Source organism: Carassius carassius, chromosome 38, assembly GCF_963082965.1.
Source record: "Carassius carassius chromosome 38, fCarCar2.1, whole genome shotgun sequence".
Lineage (NCBI taxonomy): Eukaryota > Metazoa > Chordata > Actinopteri > Cypriniformes > Cyprinidae > Carassius > Carassius carassius.
The window spans coordinates 9,132,522-9,153,412 of record NC_081792.1 but is presented as its reverse complement, the minus strand read 5'-3'; the positions used below and the strand labels follow the sequence as shown (position 1 = coordinate 9,153,412).

The following is a 20,891-nucleotide window of genomic DNA, read 5'->3' as shown; positions in this document are numbered from 1 at the left end:
ACTGGGAAAAGGTGTAAAAGCTGTACATTGTGTGCAAAAAATGTTTTTAAATGCTTATGACAACAAATAAGACAGACTAAATGATAATATTAGTTGATGACTGTTTTCAGCATTCTTTTTTTATTGAATTTACCAATTAGTAGCTCTACAATTCATGTTCTGCTTCCCCCAGGCGAGAGATGATGCCCGTACTGTCTCTGATCTTCTCAGCTCTTTTCATCCTGTTTGGGACTGTAATCATTCAGGCCTTCAGGTAGGACAGAAGTGTGTGTGTGTGTGTGTGTGTGTGTGTGTGTGTGTGTGTGTGTGTGTGTGTGTGTGTGTGTGTGTGTGTGTGTGTGTGTGTGTGTGTGTGTGTGTGTGTGTGTGTGTGTGTGTGTGTGTGTGTGTGTGTGTGTGTGTGTGTGTGTGTGTGTGTGTTTAAAGCTATAGATATGTATTATATATAGTATATAATATTGCCTTTGTAAGGAAAGTTCTTGATTGATTGATTGAACAATCGAACAGTGATGCTGGGGAAGACAAACCAGCCAAACAAAAGGCCACAGAGTCACCAAAGACAGCAGAGAGCTCTCCAGGACAAGAGAGCGCTTCAAGGTGAGGCACTGCTTACTTGATAATAAACTATAATAACAGCAAGTCAAATAGATTTTGAGATAATGGATGTGTTCAGTAGCTGAATCGATAAGTGTCTGTTTTCCTGTTACAGTCGTCCACCTAAGAAGAATTTTGTGGAAGTGACCGAGCTCACGGACATCACCTACATGAGTAACCTAGTCAGGTTAAAGCCTGGTCACATCAACGTTGTGCTGATCCTCACTGATGCTTCTAAGCAAGTACTGCTCAGGAAGTTTGCCAAAGAAGTGTTTTCGTTCTCAGGGTGAGGCCTGTGGGAGCTTTGAGAAAATGCTAAAGCCTGTTTCTGGAGATCAATCTTCTTACAGAGTTTAGGCGTTCGTTCAACTTCCCAACATGGAAAGCCACTTGACGCTTAGCACACATGCAAAACAATGCTAGCATTCAGCAACTCCCATTCAATTTTAGACAACTGAACCGAAGTCAAAGACATTAGACTTATTCCAAATCTGTGATATCTGCATTTCCCAAAAACATTGTGAGCCTCAGTAGATCCCAGAGAACACTGGCACCAGTGGTTTCTACGATCTCCTTGGGCTTCCAGTGCTTTCAGTAAATACAGCTTGGGTTCATTTGAAATAATCTGAATATTCCAAACTTCTAATAGTTAAAAGTTATTATACTTGCAATGCGCAATCGTCTGTAAACAGTTTATATTGGTTGCTGAATAGATCAACAACACAAATAACATTCTGCACCTTAAAGTCCTAAAATAAATTTGAGGAACTTCATATTTTATTTTTACATACTATCAGGTATTCAGGTACAATCTTGATTGCAGACCTCAACCATAAACCCTAGTTATGTATTTATGCATTGCAGGCAAAATCTAAATTTTTGAAATTTCCCTCTTTTAACATTTAAAATTTTGTTAGTCATGCAGCCATTCCGAAACAGCTTAACCCAGAATTCTTCCACCTTTACTTGGAACAACCAATAGAACGTTTTAAGGGGTCAGTTGTCTGAACTTCAGTAGCATTCAAGATGTCATGTCAGGATTCTGATTTCCAGTCATGATGCACTCCAGACAACTCAAACTAGAATACTCTCCCCTCCACTTAGGGAAAAAAAACATTGAATGTCCATTTGTTCCTATTTCCATGTCTGGAAAGTAGCATTACATTACATGGAATTAAACACTGAAAGAAAGTAGATCTCCAGAAGCTGTGTTGAACTCACTTTGCCTTTAACTTATATCTTGCAACAAACAAATCCAAAGGAAACACTCATCCCTACTTCCTCCCGCAGGTCTCAGACTCTTCACTACTCCTTTTTAAATGTGGACAAGCACAGCCAATGGATGGATTCCCTCATGGAGTTGACTCCCCACGCCAGGCCGTCAGACTGCTTGGACAAAGAGGAAGAAGAGGAGGACTCCACCTCCAACAAATCAGACTACACTGGCCACGTCCTGGCGCTCAACGGCCACAAGAAGTATTTCTGCTTATTTAGACCTGTCTTCACAGGGGAGGAAGCCGAATGCAGTAGGTGGTCCGACGAGGATGCAAGGAAAGCCTCGAGGTCCCGGTCAAGTTCCCGACAGAAGGCCACCACTCTGGAGATCCACCACAAACTGGACCGACTGGGTCTGTGGATGGAGAGGCTGATGGAAGGAACTCTACCAAGGCACTACGTTCCGGCCTGGCCCGGTCTGGACACCATAACACCGCAGAAATAAGACTCGCGTTTGTCCTCATGGGATCCTCTGCTGTAGTGATGTGAAAGGTGTTGAATTCTCAACATCTTTGTGATCCAAATGACTTAGTTACTTTTAAAAGACATTAAGTTACTCAGTAAAATGCACTGGTAATGAGTAGATGGTGTCTTTATTTAGAGCACCATGTGCTCGTCGGCTGCTTTAGGGGCAAAACTCCTTTCCTTCTGTAACGTCTTTTTGTTAGTATGGTTGTTTCATTACTGTATGGATGCCAATACCCAGATACAGCCACTCTGTGTAGCTTCAGGCAGGGCTAAATGTGTCTTTACACTGCTGGGTATGTGGCAGCTATGGCCCATCCTTATAATTGCATCCAGGGTCCTGAGAATTCAATAAACAGCCCAGGTTTCAGAAGCAGTTCGTATTAAGATTGCCATTCTGCACTATTTGGATAATAGGAATTAGAAAAAAAGTGTGTGGAAAAGGTTTAGTCAGTCTACTTATGCAAAATCTCCTAACTACCAATTTACTAAACCGTGCTGCATGAAAAAAAATCACATTTTTGACAACATGAGAAGATAATAGTTTTTACTGCTATTTTTTGTGCATGTGCTGCCTTTCCTTCAAGCCCATAATTTCTTTAATTTGTGTCATGTTTGGCACTTTGATGACTTGCTTAGGATTCCTTCATTCATTAACTCAATATTAAAATAGAGGTTCTTACCGTATCTGAATTATCACTATCACTAAGAATTTTAAAATGTCTCTATATATCACCAGTTGCCATTTTCTTTTATTATTTTTATGTTGTACATTGTGGTTGATTTATAGATCATGTGCATTGTTTAAAAATAATAAAATTTGTACTGTAGCAACATGTTCACTTTTTTATTTAAAATATATTTGTTTTTTACAATTTACACACTTTCATACAGCATTCCTTACAGTAACACACATTAAACACAGTGTTGGGGAAAGTTCATTTTTAAAAGTAATGCATTACAATATGCGTTGCTCCCTAAAAAAGTAACTGATTACGTTTCTTTTGTATGGAAAGTATGTTACGTTACTTTACCATTACTTTTTAAATATGAGCTTAATTGTTTTTAATAAAAGAAGTTCTATTTCTGGCAAATGTAAAAGCCCTTTCATACCAAAACTTTTAATGAATAAACCTCAGGCTGAAGTAAATGTAAATTCACGCCTGTACAGCAGAAAGCAGAAGAAGGTTCAACACTCTTCAGCAATATGAAGCACAATTGTTAGTTTATCAATTTTGCTTATTAGTATGGTTGAACTGGATCATCAAAGGTCAGCAGCAAAGACATTATTTAATAAAATGGGATTAGATAAATTTGTGTTAACTTTTTGTAGGTTTGCATCATATTCTGAGTGTCAATTCATTGTGATAAATACTAAATCCTTTTTTTTTTTGTGCAAGTGGGATGAATTAATGCACATTCATATTTAGTCTAGAACTACATGTTCACACAGAGCACACAACGCGTCTGTACTTCCGATTTCTCCCAATATTTGGGACAGGAGACTTGTCAGTCAATAAATGGGAAAACAAAGTAACTGGCATTACTTTTTTGAAAAAGTAACTCAGATATTTTCTTGTAAACTAAAAAGTAATGTGTTACTTTGTTACTTTAAAAAAGTAATCTGATTACGTAACTCGCGTTAATTGTAATGCGTTACCGCCAACACTGATTAAACACCATTAATCCACTTAAATGTTTTTTTTTTTTTTTTTTTTTTTTTTTTTATAAGAGTGTATCGTCTAAACCTCGTTCCGAATATTCACTTTCTTCATTTTTAAATCCTCTGGACCGAAAGACGCAGGCAGCAGTTCCTCAACAGTCATCTCCACATAGGAACCGTCAGGTTTGGACAAATACACGTTCCAGTTTGCACCGAACTGTTGAGGTGAAAACCAAAATAACATGTTTAATGAAACTTGAGGATGCTGCTTGTTTCAATGACATGAACTACTATGTTAAATGAAACTTGCCTCTCTCATGAATTGCCTGCAGCCTCCACAGGGAGAAACGAACTGCTCACACATATCACTAAAAGATGGAGTTAGTTAGAAATGTTATTCAACCACTAGATGGCCTGTTGAATGCAGGAGAAATTTACCTAGCGATGGCAATGGCTTTGAAATCCCTGTAGCCATGTGAGACGGCCTTTGAGATGGCAGTTTTCTCAGCACAGATGCCCAAGCAGAAGCACGCGTTTTCCACATTACAGCCTTGTGTTGAGAAATAATGAAGTTTAAATGAGAGTGTAAATGTCCAAGTATGTTACATCACACTGTGTAAGCAAGACAAGTAAATATTATGTCAGGTACATCTCGCACTGGTGTTTGTACCGAGTTTGATTTCTATTGGCTGGGCTGGAAGAGGCCTGTCAGGTCATGGGCTAAGTTTTATTTACTTTTTGTGACGACAAAAACGTCCTCTCTCGTGCCACTGTTGTGTATGTGGTATGGTCACTGAAGAACACTAAGTGCTGCTTCACCTCAGTTCAAGGCTGTGTCACTTGAAGAAGAGCAATAAATAACTGCATTGCATAATCAGATCAAAGAGTTATCAGTAGTTAACCTGAGCATTAGCCTGTTCAGATCAATAGAACTGTGTATTTCTTTTATATATATATATATATATATATATATATATATATATATATAGTTTTGTTCTGTTTTTATAGACTTATTCCATACGCCTTTTGTTTCTCCTGGCCAAAATATATTTAACATTTATGCTACATATATGTTGTAAAGCTCAATGTTCAAAACTATAGATTTGAAATTGAAATATATTTGCTTTCAACCCTCAAGTACTCAAATATATTTCAAAATATAGTACTCAAATGTATTTCGGCAGCATATGACATGAGTGAATGTATTTTCTTGGAATTTGAAATATAGAGGGCAAAAGATATTTTTGGGTTTTAATAAATATATTTTAAATGTTAAAAAAAAAATGTATTAAAATGTAAATGTCCAACAATATATTGCTAGGAAAAATATGTACATTAATATATTCGTAAACATATTTGAACAAATATATTGACCCCTTTTGTGTATGTGTGTTTATATATATAAATTTTTATTATTATATTTTTTGGGGATCGCATAGAGGAATATGATGGTAATATATATATATATATATATATATATATATATATATATATATATATATATATATATATATAAATGCTTTCGCAAGGGAATGCAATATTTTTTCAAGAGAATTCTCCATATTGTCAAAAAAACGGACAAAAAAAACCCATCAGGACCCCAGACACAGAAATATTACATGTAATTTTACTTGTATATTAGCTTCCACTAAGAGAAAATAATGCATCAAAATATACAAAACAAATTGTCTAGCAACAAGATGAACATTGCAACATTATTTTCATAATGGCCTATTACATTATTCAAAAATTGTTACAGCATTTGATGTTTCTTACACAACCAGCCCTGGGAACGGACTGCTGAAACTCTGATATTGACACAACTTCAAGACCTTTGCGGTGCATTTCAAGCCTTCGCTCACCTGTGAAAACCGTCCCGTCGTGTGTCAGGAGTGCCGCCCCGACTCTGAACTTGCTGTAGGGGCAGTAGGCAAATTTCCTGGCCTCTAGGGATTTCCAGATCAACTCTTTGATTCCAGACAAGTGCTCATTCAACCCATTAATACGCTTGCTTCTCATCTTTTGATCTCCCATGTTGCTGTGCTGTGTAGGCTTTGTGTTGTGTTTCTGCGGCTCTACAGACTTGCTTGTGACTCTGTTTTTTCCAGATCCGGCATCCAATCCCTTTTCCCAGTTCTCCCACCTCCCTGATGTTGTGTTTGATTTGTGTGATGCTGTCATGCTGCAAAGTTATGTAATTTCCAGTCAGAGGCAAATTAGCAACCTTTCCCTGAGCCACAATGAGAGACAGTGAGGACGAGGTATAAAGGTCACGATAACACAGTGGAATAATGATGAAAAAGAATTTCCTTTTCACATCAGACTGCTGGAGATTTATAGGCTAACAGAAATAGTAAGCTGGGAACATATTTGATTTGTTATTTAATAATCTTCTGTCTTGGAAGAAAAAAAAAATTCTCACCGTGCAAAATGTGCCTCCTTGTAAAGCACTGCTGGCTGAATGTAGACATTGAGCGCTGCAGGCTTTTCCTACTAATGCACAGATCCAACAATGAATGAATACGGAAAATGTTATAATAAAGCAATAAGCCCCAAGAAGCTGTGGTTTACAGTGAATTTATAACATCTAAGTGGCATTGTTAGGCATGACATGAAGCGGGGTTATAAAACCTCTTATAAAGGTTTCACAGAATAAAACCGAGCAAATAAAGTGTAAAGATATTAATAAAAACAGTATTCTTCCACCAAACAATGTAGTTCCTCAGAAACAGTTGTGGTTCCAACAAAGTGGTTGCCAAGCAACACACATTTACAACAGCATCGAACACGGCTCAGCCAATCAGAATCAAGGACCGATAATTCAGCACTGATAATAATCAGAGCTATAGTTTTTTAGCAACAATGATGCATATTAGATTGATTTCTAAAGAAACATGTGACTCTGAAGACTGAAGTAATCATGCTGAAAATTCAGCTTTATAATTACAGGAATAAAATAGATTATATATTACAGAAGAATAAATAAAAAAATTAACACACTTAAATACTACTTTCTTTCTTGTAAATACTAAGTACATACTTAAATAATATTTTTACTATGCATTTGCTGTTAGCATATATGTTTGTTACTTCCTAACTGGGATAGGATAAACAAACATATACTTATTAACATGTGTGCAATATTTATATAGTTCATGCTTGATGAACTTACTTTCAAGAGCATAATGTCACTATCAAATGTCCTGTAACTGTACATGTAATACACCAGAACTCTGGACACACTGAACAGCTGCTCAACACCCTCTACACTGGAGAGGTTATGTTCACCAAAAACCACTTTGATTAAATAGCTCCTGTGAACAGAGTAGACAGCAGATCCCAACATTATCACATCAGTACAGTCAGTGGAAGGATTGGGCCAACCTTAAATACTGTAGTAGCTTAGTGTGTTCAGTTCCTTATCAATAAAGGTGAATTGTGACTGAAGTCTCCCGCAGTGGGCAGCAGTAACCACCCACAGCCGGTGAAAGAGTGTCCCTCCGCAGTAATGGTAGTTTTGTTGTACTGGATAGAGGCCTGGTGGAATAGGGCTCAACCTCCTGTCCTCCACTGATTCTCTGCTGCAGCGAGTCTGTAAATGAAGCGAATAATGATAAACACTGGCTTTCAGTCATATAGAGTAACTTCCTATTACAACCCGAATTCCGGAAAAGTTGGGACGTTTTTTAAATTTTAATAAAATGAAAACTAAAGGAATTTCAAATCACATGAGCCAATATTTTATTCACAATAGAACATAGATAACGTAGCAAATGTTTAAACTGAGAAATTTTACACTTTTATCCACTTAATTAGCTCATTTAAAATTTAATGCCTGCTACAGGTCTCAAAAAAGTTGGCACGGGGGCAACAAATGGCTAAAAAAGCAAGCAGTTTTGAAAAGATTCAGCTGGGAGAACATCTAGTGATTAATTAAGTTAATTGATATCAGGTCTGTAACATGATTAGCTATAAAAGCTTTGTCTTAGAGAAGCAGAGTCTCTCAGAAGTAAAGATGGGCAGAGGCTCTCCAATCTGTGAAAGACTGCGTAAAAAAATTGTGGAAAACTTTAAAAACAATGTTCCTCAACGTCAAATTGCAAAGGCTTTGCAAATCTCATCATCTACAGTGCATAACATCATCAAAAGATTCAGAGAAACTGGAGAAATCTCTGTGCGTAAGGGACAAGGCCGGAGACCTTTATTGGATGCCCGTGGTCTTCGGGCTCTCAGACGACACTGCATCACTCATCGGCATGATTGTGTCAATGACATTACTAAATGGGCCCAGGAATACTTTCAGAAACCACTGTCGGTAAACACAATCCGCCGTGCCATCAGCAGATGCCAACTAAAGCTCTATCATGCAAAAAGGAAGCCATATGTGAACATGGTCCAGAAGCGCCGTCGTGTCCTGTGGGCCAAGGCTCATTTTAAATGGACTATTTCAAAGTGGAATAGTGTTTTATGGTCAGACGAGTCCAAATTTGACATTCTTGTTGGAAATCACGGACGCCGTGTCCTCTGGGCTAAAGAGGAGGGAGACCTTCCAGCATGTTATCAGCGTTCAGTTCAAAAGCCAGCATCTCTGATGGTATGGGGGTGCATAAGTGCATACGGTATGGGCAGCTTGCATGTTTTGGAAGGCTCTGTGAATGCTGAAAGGTATATAAAGGTTTTAGAGCAACATATGCTTCCCTCCAAACAACGTCTATTTCAGGGAAGGTCTTGTTTATTTCAGCAGGACAATGCAAAACCACATACTGCAGCTATAACAACAGCATGGCTTCGTCGTAGAAGAGTCCGGGTGCTAACCTGGCCTGCCTGCAGTCCAGATCTTTCACCTATAGAGAACATTTGGCGCATCATTAAACGAAAAATACGTCAAAGACGACCACGAACTCTTCAGCAGCTGGAAATCTATATAAGGCAAGAATGGGACCAAATTCCAACAGCAAAACTCCAGCAACTCATAGCCTCAATGCCCAGACGTCTTCAAACTGTTTTGAAAAGAAAAGGAGATGCTACACCATGGTAAACATGCCCCGTCCCAACTATTTTGAGACCTGTAGCAGAAATCAAAATTGAAATGAGCTCATTTTGTGCATAAAATTGTAAACTTTCTCAGTTTAAACATTTGCTATGTTATCTATGTTCTATTGTGAATAAAATATTGGCTCATGTGATTTGAAAGTCTTTTAGTTTTCATTTTATTAAAATTAAAAAGCGTCCCAACTTTTCCGGAATTCGGGTTGTACATATGCGTTATATTTAGATGAGTTAATCTGGTAATGCTGTGCTTTACCGTGAAGCGTAGAGATGAAGAGGAGCAAGGTGTATTCAAGGCATTTTTTCATGTTGGAGGGGTCTACTCTTAAACACAGAAGACGTTTGGAGGTCAGAGGGGAAACAAATACAAACAGCTGTGGTAAAAAACCATCACATTTTCCATGATGGACGGTCAAATACTGAATTAATGTCACGGGGAGTTTCCAACAACAGATTACTCTGCTGGAATAAAAGGTAAAAACTAAAACCAAAATAGGCTTTGTTTAGATGGATTTAAACTGTGGTTTAGCTGCTTTATTTATTTTGTAATAATTAAAAAAAGAATTAATAAAACTCTCTTTCAAGGAACAAAAAATGAAAGAATAGGCATTGTCATCAATCACTGTGATTTTAAAGTGTCTAAAATTGTTAATATGACATTATGTACATGGCATGTCTTTTGAAAATCATATTTCCCATGTTACAAAAATTACATTCTTCCATCTTAGAAACATTGCCAAGCTACGAAACATGTTATCTGTTTCTGATGCAGAAAAGCTAGTTCATGCTTTCATGACCTCTAGACTGGACTATTGTAATGCACTTCTAGGTGGTTGTCCTGCTTCGTCAATAAACAAGCTACAGGTAGTCCAAAATGCAGCAGCTAGAGTCCTTACCAGGTCAAGAAAATATGATCATATTACCCCTATTTTACAGTCTCTGCACTGGCTACCTATTAAGTCCTGTATCAGTTACAAATTATCATCACTTACCTATAAAGCCCTAAATGGTTTAGCTCCTGCATACCTAACTAGCCTACAATCCATCACGCTCCCTAAGGTCTTTTGGTAGTTCCTAGGATAGCAAAGTCCACTAAAGGTGATACAGCTTTTTCACATTTGGCTCCCAAACTCTAGAATAGCCTTCCTGATAATGTTCGGGGTTCAGAAACACTCTCTCTGTTTAAATCTAGATTAAAAACATATCTCTTTCGCCAATCATTTGAATAATGTATCTTAAATTGTGAGTGTAGTTTCATCTGATCAAATGTGCATTTTTATTCTTTAGCTTGGGTTAAACCAATTAATTTTATTTTGTTGGAACAGCAGCTATGCTAATGATGTCTCTATTTGTTTCTATGTTTTGGTAACTAGGATTCACACAAGCTCCAGTCTGGATCCAGAACACCTGAGAAGAGATGATGCTGACCCTCAGAGGACCCCAGATGATGCTAACCCTGAATCAACAACAGAACTAACAAATATTGCTAAAAGCGTGACTGCATCATATAATAATAATTATTTATTATTAATAATATTAATAATGTTCATCATCTGGTTGACTACGTCTTGTATTAATTTTTCTGAAAAATCCTGTCATACGTGCACAAACTGACAGTCACCACTTATAAGCTATTACTAAATATTGTAGAAACATAATTTTCTGTAGTTGCTTTGTAACGATTTGTATTGTAAAAAGCACTATACAAATAAACTTGAATTGAAAAAACTTGAATACACTAGAAGAGGCAGTAAAGTTTTCTTCCACATTGTAACTATACATGGCCACTTTATTAGGTACACCTTGCTAGTACTGGGTTGGACCCCCTTTTTGCCTTCAGAACTGCCTTAAATATTCATGGCATAGATTCAACAAGCGGTTGGAAACATTCCTCAGAGATTTTGGTCCATATTGACATGATAGCATCACACAGTTGCTGCAGATTTGTCGGCTGCACATCCATGATGTGACTCTCCCGTCCACCACATCCCAAAGATGCTCGATTGGGTTGAGATCTGGAGACTGTGGAGGCCATTTGAGTAAAGTGAACTCATTGTCATGTTCAAGAAACCAGTCTGAGATGATTTGAGCTTTGTGTCATGGTGCATTATCAGAAGATGGGTACACTGTAGTCATAAAGGGATGGACATGGTCAGCAAAAATACTCAGGAAGGCTGTGGTGTTTAAACGATGCTCAGTTGGTACTAAGCACTAGCGGTGCCAGGATTTTTATTGTAGGTGGGCCTCCAGAAAACTGGATGGGCCAGTAAAAATAAGCCCCAGCCCCAGTTTACCTTCATCTCTGTTCCAGCTCTTTTCTGCGGCACTGAGGACAGCAATACAAGCTCAGTGCTGAAGCGGACAAAAAAATTGGATCACTTGCTGGTGACGATGCAGAGTCCATGTGGGGTAGAAGCCACTGATTTTATAGTGTAGCTACATCTGTCCCTTAGTTTTTATAGTCTTGTTTGTACAATAACTATTCACAGGAACAAAAACAATAACACGCCAGGACTTAGGCCAACCCAAAAGCTCTCAGTATCTCTTGTTTGATGCTATCATGTCTAAGACCTTGCCTTTGATTCATACAGTGTGCTGCTCTCTAAGGGAAATCAAATAGACTCTCTCATCTGACAAAATGGTTTGTCAGAGAATAGGATATCGAGTAACGGTGAAATTGGGTGGAAAGGGCCACAGGGTGGTGGTAACCAAAGCAGCTGCAGACCAGATCGCTTTACTGTATAAATGCACGTCTATATCCTCAGGGGAGAGCTCCAACTAGAAGGATGCATGTGCCATTTATCTGAAGTCCCACCTCGAAGTAATGAATCTGTATTCTCATAGTGCCTCTTGCGATTTGTTTAGAAACATAATGTAAATGTCTCTCCTCTCCATCAAATGAGACCCCAAATATGAAATTCTTATTACTGGTGCTGCATTGTCTTTATTGTATGTAACTCATAATCTGTTCAGGAAGCCTAGCCGGAGCATGTTATTGTTGTTCTCTTTCCCTTGACGTAGGCAGTTACAGAAACATGGTGTGTATTTCTGAAACAAAATGCTCTTGTCAAATATGTGGTACTGCATCCTAAATAAAATCAAATGGAGAAAATGTTTGCAAGTCGCTTATAGAGGAGATGATGGATTACGTTTAAGGTGCAGCTTGCAGGTCTATTGTCTCACAAAGTCACTTTCAACCCAAGCAGCTCTCTGTTGGTCAGAACGGTGAAAATGTGTGACTAAACAATCTGCCCTGGCCAGATCAATCAATCAATCCAGATTTGGGGAGAAGAGTAAAAAGCAGATTACCTTCTTCAGTAACTGGCAGATGTTCTGATGTTCAGACATTCGACTCTTCAAAAGTATGAATGTCTATCAATATCTATCAAATGGTGGTAGAACGCCTTAATAAAGAAATATTGCCTATTTCCCAAGGGTTCACATAATTTTGTCCAACCCCTATAGATGCTAGGCATTTCTAAGCAGGTGTAATTGTTAGCCAATGTAGTAATGGACATGCTACATGCTTAGCATAGCAACTCTCGATTCGCTAGAACAAAATTTCCCCATAACAAGTTTTTGATCAGGCCTTGAGGAAAGGGGAAGGGGATTCTGTACAGTGTGTATTGTATATCCCAACAAAAGCTATGAATGATAACAAATAGTACTGCATGGGTGCCATTTCTTTCTGTTTGCTGAGGCTCTATGAATTCTCCTAAAATCAAATGAGGTAAAACTGAAAGTTTAGTTTTCAGAATATTATTTTGTATCTTGATTCTTAAGGGGCATTCACACCAGGGATGGTAACTTTAATAATAACTAAAATAATAAAGTTTACATTATCATTATAAAAATCTATGAAAATAGCGAAGTCCACATATAATGACAACGAGCAGTGGGATCACTCATGAAACTATTTTGATGAAACATTGATAACCAATCAGAATCCACCCAACTTTAAAGAGCGCAAAGATTTAAAGTGGCAAATGACAATGAAAAGAGTGTTATTGTCTGCTGTTGTGAACAACACTAATATCATTATCGCTATAGTTATAGTTATTCTGGTGTGAACATGTAGAACATTTTTATTTGAGGCCTTTAAGATTGGTTCCATATTAGCATTATATTTGCATCACATTAGCAGTTTTAACAAGGGACTAATTAATTATCACATCCAGAGTTGGCTTATCAGACTACGTTTGAACTTGTCTTAACAAATGGCCATTACTTTGAAGTGATCCAGTGAGAACACATTATGTGTTATGAGAAGGTCAGAGAGGGCAACGCTGCTGAAAGACCAACTTCTTCAGCTGAATCAAACATTGTTTGATTCATAGCACCCCATGAATACTGAAATCAGAACTGTGGAAACCTGAGGAACCGTGTTGATGTGATTTCCCCATCCCTTGTGGAGGGGTTTGCTAGATATAGACTAGAGTCAGAGTCAGAACTGCTTTACTCGCTCACATTAGCCATGATCATGCTGCTCTTTCTGGTGCTGTTCAAACTCATCCCAGCCAACTGTAAGTATACTGAATAATATCAGGAGCTATTTTTGTTTTGTTTTTGTTGTTTCGCCTACAGCTTTAGCTTTCCAACAAGACAATGACTCCTACAATACTTAAGATTTACTTTTGACTCAATATATATTTTTTTTAGACATAATCAGACATAAAGTAGAAAAAAGTCTGAATGATACAACTGTCCTCACCTAATGAAAATTGTGATTTTTTTCTTTTAGAAAGTAAACCTGTTTAAGTATATACTTTTATTACAACGGTTTGTCAAATAATAATAAGCAAGAATCGTTGATTGATTGATTGATTGATTGATTTAGCCAGCCTTTGAGTTATTAATAAAATATTCTACAGTATATTATAGAGAGGACTAATGACAGTGGCTTTCAGCAAGTCTCTCAAAATATCAGTCAATTTGACCGTTTTTGTATCTAAATGTCCAATATCTGAAATTCTAAGATACACATCTAAATCCAAAATATATTTATGTCTTTGGAAATATGAAGAGGAAATATGAAATATGTCCACTCACATGTGTTTAAGAATGTTCATATTTATTACTTGTTAGTTACGCCGCATTACATCATTAGTGTCAATATGTTTAAATTGTTTTTAAAAAATTCTATACGTTTTTCAAACTATATGTAACCAACAAGAATACAAAAATTATATATATTCGTTTTTTTTGTTTTTGTTTTTTCCTTTGGTGAATATCGTGAAACGTGACCTTTATTTAACAGACAGGGTGTCAAGCTTGAATTTGTCAGCTGTCAATTAAATAAGACCTTTCACAGTCCCCTTGACTTCTCTATTTTTAATGTTTGTTATAATGTTTTCCAGGTCTGGACTCTGTTCAGGGGCGCATTGTTGGCGGATATACCCCCTCACCAAATTCAATCAAATACATCGTGTCGATACAGAGCTCGAAGGGCCAGCACTTCTGTGGCGGATGTCTGGTCCACAAGTCCTGGGTGCTTACAGCCGCCCATTGCAATATTGGGTGTGTGTTTTTTTCCCCTTTGCTTTAAATATATTCTCTATATAAAAGGCTGTTTCTGAGACTTACATGATATGCAGTATGGCAGGAAGCTTGATGGCCAAGTCCGTGGGTGAGTTGAATGCCAGAGTAAAGCAGACAGGCACTCAAGACGTGCGCTAACCTTGACCCGTCATCACCGTGCGGGACTTAATGAATGCTGGCTTATCTGCTGCTTGGCACAGCTGAGGCTCCTAACAGCAAGAAATACTGTCATTCAATTCATGTCCTCTACAAAGAGTCACTGTTTATAACAAGTGATGTCAAGAAATCAGATTTCAAGCTTATAACTAACTCTTTCTTTATTTATTCACGTTGTTTTGGAGTGCTTTAGTATGGTGGTGCTAGAATATGATTCCAGGTTTTGCTTGTCTTTAAGGATGGATCAGATGATGTTAGTGGCTGGAGACTATACTTTAGGTGTTTTTGAGGGGACAGAGCAGTACTCCAAGCCTCTGTCGCTTGTCCCGCACCCTCAGTACAACAGGAGCACCAATAATGCAGATATCATGCTCATAAAGGTACGACACTCTGGTTCTTTGCCTCTTATAGTTATATACACTCACTTACGAGTGATATATTTAATACTGAATATATCACTCTCAAGAAAGTGAGTGTATAACTATAAGAATTTGAAATTTCTGTGTAGTCTGTAAGGTGCTATACAAATAAACAAAGGAAACCAAAAGTATTGGATGCTTGGATCTGGTCAATTATGGTATTCATGGCTTCAGTTATGAAGCTAATCTACTACAACCATAAAGAAACAACAAAGCTAAACATGTTAATAGAAAAAAAATAATAAATGCATTAAAATATTTTCAAAACATTAGGTTCTGGTCATCTGGCAGGAAGTTATTTTACAGACTGGCTATATATTATCCCTTACATAATTCAACTTTACTCAACCTGTTGGTCAACCAGTCAGAGTCAAGTATTCCAATTATATAACATTTAGTTCCAGATCTTGAATTTGATTGGCTAAGCTGTGTTCATATGAGTCCAACAGTGCTGGAAGTTGACATCATTCGGTCAGGCTGCATCAGTAAATGCATACTCTCTAAACAGGTACTTCTTTTGAATAAGTAATTACTTCATGATCGTTAAAAAAATACAATAATAAATTTGAATGCAGCCTAAGTGTTGAATCTTGAATCATTCATTCAACTGATTTGTTCAAAATCACTGATTGATTCAGTAATAAAACAAGTGACTGGCTGTGTCTGAATATGCCTACTTCTTTACTATAAAGTTGTCTTTTCAGTATGTGAAAGGAGTAGTATGTCTGAATTCATAGTACTCATAAAACAGAATGCAAAAACTACCCAGATGACCTAATACTTTTGCAGAGATTATGAAGTGTGCATTCAGTGGATGCTTTAATATCCGTGAGGCCATGGGTGTGGATTTGTGAATGGCAGCAATGCAATGCATTTACATGCATTTATATTTTAGAGAATATACTTTTTTAATGGTCATGAACTAAGTACTTATTCAAAAGAAGTACCTACTCACATATGTGATATCCTTCAAAAATGAGTCATTGAATCATTCATTCAACAGATTTGTTCAAAACACTGATTCGTTAAGGAACAAAATGCTGCTATTGTTTGCTGCTAATTTTTATTATTTACCAACTATTCACCCAAAGGATAGTTCACCCAAACATTGAATATTCAATCATTAATTACTCAAAAACCCCAAAACCTTCATCTTCGCAACACAAATTAAAATATTTCAGATGAACTCCAAGAGCTTACTGATCCCCCATAGACAGCAAAACACAACTAAAAAGTTTTATGGCCCAGAAAGGTAGTAGGACATTATTAAAATATTCCATGTCACATCAGTGGGTCAACCCTGATTTTAAGAAGCTAGGAGATTTTGTGTGCAAAGAAGACAAAAATAACGACTAATAATAACAATGATGTGACATGGACTATGTCCTCACTACCTTTCTGGGCCATAAAATGTTTCAGTTGTGTTGCCGTCTATGGAGGGTCAGAAAGCTTTTGTAAAACACATTGTATTAAACATAACATTATGTTACAATTAGAAAGCCTGAAATTGTATTTTCTCGTAAAACATACTCTTACTACTTCTAAAATGTAAGTTATTTAGTATTGATTTCAATACAGTTAGATGATGCTTTTATATGGACCCTGATCTGTATATCTGTCTTTGGATGTGGGTTCTTTCAGCTTAGTGCGCCCATAGAGCTCAACAGGTATGTGTCCCTCGCCCCGCTCCCCAAACAGAACGCAGGGCTGCTGGCGGGCAGGATGTGCCGGGTTTCTGGGTGGGGCTCCACCAGCCACAGCGGAGGTCTGACGCCCCTCACCCTGCGTACGGTCAAACTCCCCATCGTCTCCACCTCCAGATGCAACAGCAGTAACTCCTTCAGCGGAAACATCACAACAAACATGATATGCGCGGGGTCCAGCACGGGAGGAAAAGACGCGTGTAAGGTAGTGTGGAAAAGTACTTGTGACAATGACCGGCTGACATTCACCATTATACAAGGATTTTGGCATTCTGATGTTCCAGGGGGACTCTGGAGGGCCGCTGGTGTGTGATGGACGTGTTTACGGCCTGGTCTCTTGGGGAAATGGCTGTGGAGATCCTAGGTTTCCAGGGGTTTATTCGGCCGTGTCCAGGTTCCGCAGGTGGATTGACCAGACCATCTACAGCACATTTTCTAGATGCCTTAAGTCAGCTGGTCTTTTCAGCAGGGAAGACTAAACTTCAATGCTTGCTTTCATATAATGTACAAACACAAAAATCAGTTTCCAAAAAAATATTAAGCATTAATTAATCTGTCGATTAATCAACACTGATCAGCAAATCAGCATATTAGAATGATTTCTGAAGGACCATGTGACACTGGAGACTGGAGTAATGATGCAGGAAATTCATCTTGGCTGCACAGGAATAAATTACATTTTTAAATATATTACAAGAAAAAAGCATCATCTTGAATTGCAATATTATTGCACAGTAATCAAAGGAATGCAGTCTTGGTAAGCTTAAGAGACTTTTAAAAAAAACATTCAACAATAACGATCCAAGAAGTTGAAGAAACATCCATAAATGCAAGCAAATTAATCAAAATCTTATGTGAAACTCTAAAATAATGTTATTAATATGCATGATAAATGCACAGAAATGTCTGAAAGTGATGTTGTGAAGACTGATCAGTACATGTTTTAATATCAGTTTGTGCATATAGTTGTAGTAATAAACTGTCTCCCTTTCTTTAGGATATTAAATGGAAATCAACAGCTGAAAATTTGCCTTTGTTTAGTTCAGTTGAGGTGTCCGGGAAGCCGTAAAAAGATTTGATGTTGTTGTAACGTACTTGCAACAATGGATGCATTCACATCTAATAGCATTGGGTGTGTCTGCAATTACTCTTCTCTGAAGGTGGCATCAGATCCAGCAGCTTTTGGTTTCACCGCCTGCACATGACACCACGTGTAAGATGATCGCCTGCATGAACTACACACAATGATTCGCAGCACTTTATGTGTGTATCATATGAAAGCATCCCAAAAGCTCAGTTTAGATAATAACAACTTTTATGTGTCTGGAGCATCATTTATTACTTACATGATTAAAAACAATAGGTAACATTAAGCTAAAGGTAAAAGAAACCAACAATACAGGTCATTTGGGAATACGTTTTTGAGGAGGGCTGCTCATGTTTGGCTGTAAAGGAGTAATCTAATGGATCTCTGAATAGAGTTTCATGGGAAATAAAATGCAAAACAGCATGTTCCCAGAGGGAAAGGCATTGTGATTGAATATGCCACACAAAAATAAGTAAATACTCAAGAACAATGCTAATTTCATTTGCCAGGACAAGTAGAACTTGTGATTGGCAAGATACTTACTGTAAATATTTTTAACCTAACAAGATTCATTTTATTTTCTGTACCATTAAATATTTTGTTTGTGATATATTTAAGATCTTTAACATCTATAACATCGTTATAGATGTTAACAGCTGGTGGAAACGGGTCACAGCTTGGTTCTGACAGGGTCCACCAGGAGAAGCAATACTTATTGATAAATGCTAAACTTTTAAACCTTGTGCTGTGCTTCCTTTTAGTGTTCCTGCAAAACGTACCTGATTAAAAAAAATGCTTTACTGTATGCAGTATTTGGTGAGAATATAGCATAATAAGCAATTGCACCTAACCCTCTTTTTTTTCATAGGCCTGCCATATTTGACCAGCAGTGTGTGTCGTTGTGTGCGCTGTGTGAACATGATGGTTATTATAGTTCTAGACTAAATGTGAACTTTCACTTAAACAATAACAGATTCAGTATTCCTCAAATTAAATAAAAAAACATGAAATGCAAACTCAGAATATGATGCAAAACTGCAATAATTAAATGTTATATAACACAAATATTATTTTTGTCTTCCCTGCTGATCTTCGATGACCCAATTCAACCATACTAATAAGAAAAAATGACTTTGGATAAAAGTGAATAAAGTGTTGAACTATCTTCTCCTGCGTTCCATGTAATCCAGAATGCGTTGCGCCCTCTACTGTACAGGCGTCGATTTACGTTTTCTTCAACCTGAGGCTTGAGCCCAAAATAGCTTTCATTTTTGTATGTTTATACTATCAACTGCATACAGTTGAACGTGTAGCCTTTCAAAGTATATTTGATGGAGCGCACAGATGCAGGCGGTCGACAGATGCGCTCTAGGAAGTCTTGTCTTTGTCCAACGTCTGATGTGTTTTTCTCCAGTAGTTTTGAGTTCGCAAAAATATTTTTGTACTCTTTTAATCTAAAGTTGCGGCTCTCTCATAACCCTGTCAGACAAGCGCAGCATCTGATGTTTCTCCCTCTTTTTAGTTTAATTTTCTACTGTGAAACAACGACCCGGATCAGTGCTGCCACCTTGTGGAACAACTGATTAGTGCAAAACCAAGTCAATGCGCTTGTGCGTACCAAGTATGTGCCGCGGTTACAGAAATCAATGGTATGTGCGCATTATGCGCATACTATTTTGGAGATTAAATTTGCGTTATGCACTGTATGCAGACCCTCATCTATGTGTAACCGAAGTATACTTTGGCCTTTATTTAATACACTTTTGCTGTGAAAGAACTTTTACATTTGCCAAAAATAGAAAATTCTTATATTAAAATCAAACAAGTAAGCTCACCCCAGATGAGAAAAAGTAACGCAAAAGTAACTTAATGCATTATGTTACATAAAAAGTAACACTATTAGTTACTTTCAAAGGAGTGACGCAATATTGTAATGCATTCATTTTTAAAGTAAATTTTCCCAGAACTGTTTCACACCACATATGCCCGTCCCCCAAAAACAAAATTATTCACATTTTGGAGAAAGTGTTATAAACTGTGTGAGTAAAGTCAATAAATTGTAGTCCAATATGATAACATTAGCTAAAATTTTCAGGACAAAAAAAACCTCTTTGGAAACACAACATGAAGGTAAAAACTGAAGATGAAATGCATCCCGTATCTTGGGATTCAGTCACACTCTCAGAAACAGCTGTAGTCTGTCAACACATCATTTTCAAGCACGCTCAGCTCATCTCCACCATTCCTCCCAGTATTAAACTGTCTGAAGCCTAAGTATTCAATTGACCTCTCTCAAAGGATACAGACTGGTTTTTAGCAAACCGAGACAAAGCCAAATTGGCTCTGTGTTTTCCCCATTTCAGCCATTCAGATCAGATAGAATGGAACAAAATGGCCTCTCATTCACAGATGGGAGGAAGCAGTGCATCTTCAGTGGAGTGACAGTGTCTGCTGCTCAATCCTGGAAAGGTTATGGCTGTGCCTGCTGCAGAGGATTATGCTCTCAAAATCTTGGACAGAGAAGCAAACCCCCTCATCTCATATATCCAGACTGTACCAGTATGAGTTCAGCATCACTCCAGCTTCTGATATTACAAAACGAAAACCCATACACAGAGGGGGAAAGCATCCCATATTGCGTTCTCTTGTGAATTAAAGCCATGTTTTAATATCTTATTCTGTTTGGTTGGGTTTTAACTGAAAAAAGCATGTGATAAGGATAAAATAACCGAATAAAATAACAGATGGGCTCTTGCTACAACTAAGATATGAGGTCTTACAAAATATAGATGGCTCTCTGTGTTATTAAACTGAGTCAGTGCTTATTTAATTTACACAGTCATGTAAGAGCAAGAGAAAGTTTAAAAACACTGATAAACTCTCCGTTTCACTATTGTGTAAATCTGATATTTATAATCATAGGTGATTAAATTAGTTGCATA

The 20,891-nt window shown here is 37.5% G+C and overlaps 4 protein-coding genes across 7 annotated transcripts in view; 2 read left to right on the top strand and 2 right to left on the bottom strand.

Moving 5' to 3' along the window:
- The window catches only part of LOC132119266 (dnaJ homolog subfamily C member 16-like), a 12,586-nt gene extending 9,879 nt beyond the window's left edge, over window positions 1-2,707 (top strand). For 3 of the 4 annotated variants that reach the window (XM_059529083.1, XM_059529082.1, XM_059529084.1), the window contains exons 12-15: window positions 173-253; window positions 508-597; window positions 710-880; window positions 1,885-2,707. In XM_059529083.1, coding sequence (XP_059385066.1) covers window positions 173-253; window positions 508-597; window positions 710-880; window positions 1,885-2,314 — 772 coding nt within the window. In that variant the 3' untranslated portion in view covers window positions 2,315-2,707. The remainder of the gene's footprint in view (window positions 1-172; window positions 254-507; window positions 598-709; window positions 881-1,884) is intronic. The other variant, XM_059529085.1, reaches the window with a different exon arrangement.
- The window catches only part of LOC132119277 (calcium/calmodulin-dependent protein kinase type 1-like), a 497,060-nt gene that overhangs the window by 296,345 nt on the left and 179,824 nt on the right, over window positions 1-20,891 (bottom strand). The gene's annotated exons all lie outside the window — the stretch shown is intronic.
- cdab (cytidine deaminase b) lies at window positions 4,070-6,193 on the bottom strand. The gene is made up of 3 exons (XM_059528734.1): window positions 5,860-6,193; window positions 4,436-4,547; window positions 4,070-4,365 (listed from the first exon to the last, which is right to left on the bottom strand). The coding sequence occupies exons 1-3, from the start codon at window positions 6,176-6,178 to the stop codon at window positions 4,293-4,295; spliced, it is 504 nt and encodes a 167-aa protein (XP_059384717.1). The 5' UTR covers window positions 6,179-6,193; the 3' UTR covers window positions 4,070-4,292.
- Window positions 13,521-17,445, top strand: si:dkey-33m11.7 (trypsin). Its single transcript, XM_059528712.1, has 5 exons — window positions 13,521-13,569; window positions 14,404-14,563; window positions 14,979-15,120; window positions 16,801-17,067; window positions 17,147-17,445. The coding sequence occupies exons 1-5, from the start codon at window positions 13,521-13,523 to the stop codon at window positions 17,339-17,341; spliced, it is 813 nt and encodes a 270-aa protein (XP_059384695.1). The 3' UTR covers window positions 17,342-17,445.

Excerpts from the sequence above, each read along its gene's own strand:
- si:dkey-33m11.7 (XM_059528712.1), top strand. The coding sequence starts at position 13,521 with ATGATCATGCTGCTCTTTCTGGTGCTGTTCAAACTCATCCCAGCCAAC. Across the intron at positions 13,570-14,403 it reads CAAACTCATCCCAGCCAACT|GTCTGGACTCTGTTCAGGGG; the intron begins GTAAGTATACTG and ends AATGTTTTCCAG. Across the intron at positions 14,564-14,978 it reads GCCGCCCATTGCAATATTGG|GATGGATCAGATGATGTTAG; the intron begins GTGTGTGTTTTT and ends CTTGTCTTTAAG.
- cdab (XM_059528734.1), bottom strand. The coding sequence starts at position 6,178 with ATGACAGCATCACACAAATCAAACACAACATCAGGGAGGTGGGAGAAC. Across the intron at positions 4,548-5,859 it reads CGACGGGACGGTTTTCACAG|GCTGTAATGTGGAAAACGCG; the intron begins GTGAGCGAAGGC and ends TCTCAACACAAG. Across the intron at positions 4,366-4,435 it reads AAAGCCATTGCCATCGCTAG|TGATATGTGTGAGCAGTTCG; the intron begins GTAAATTTCTCC and ends TCCATCTTTTAG.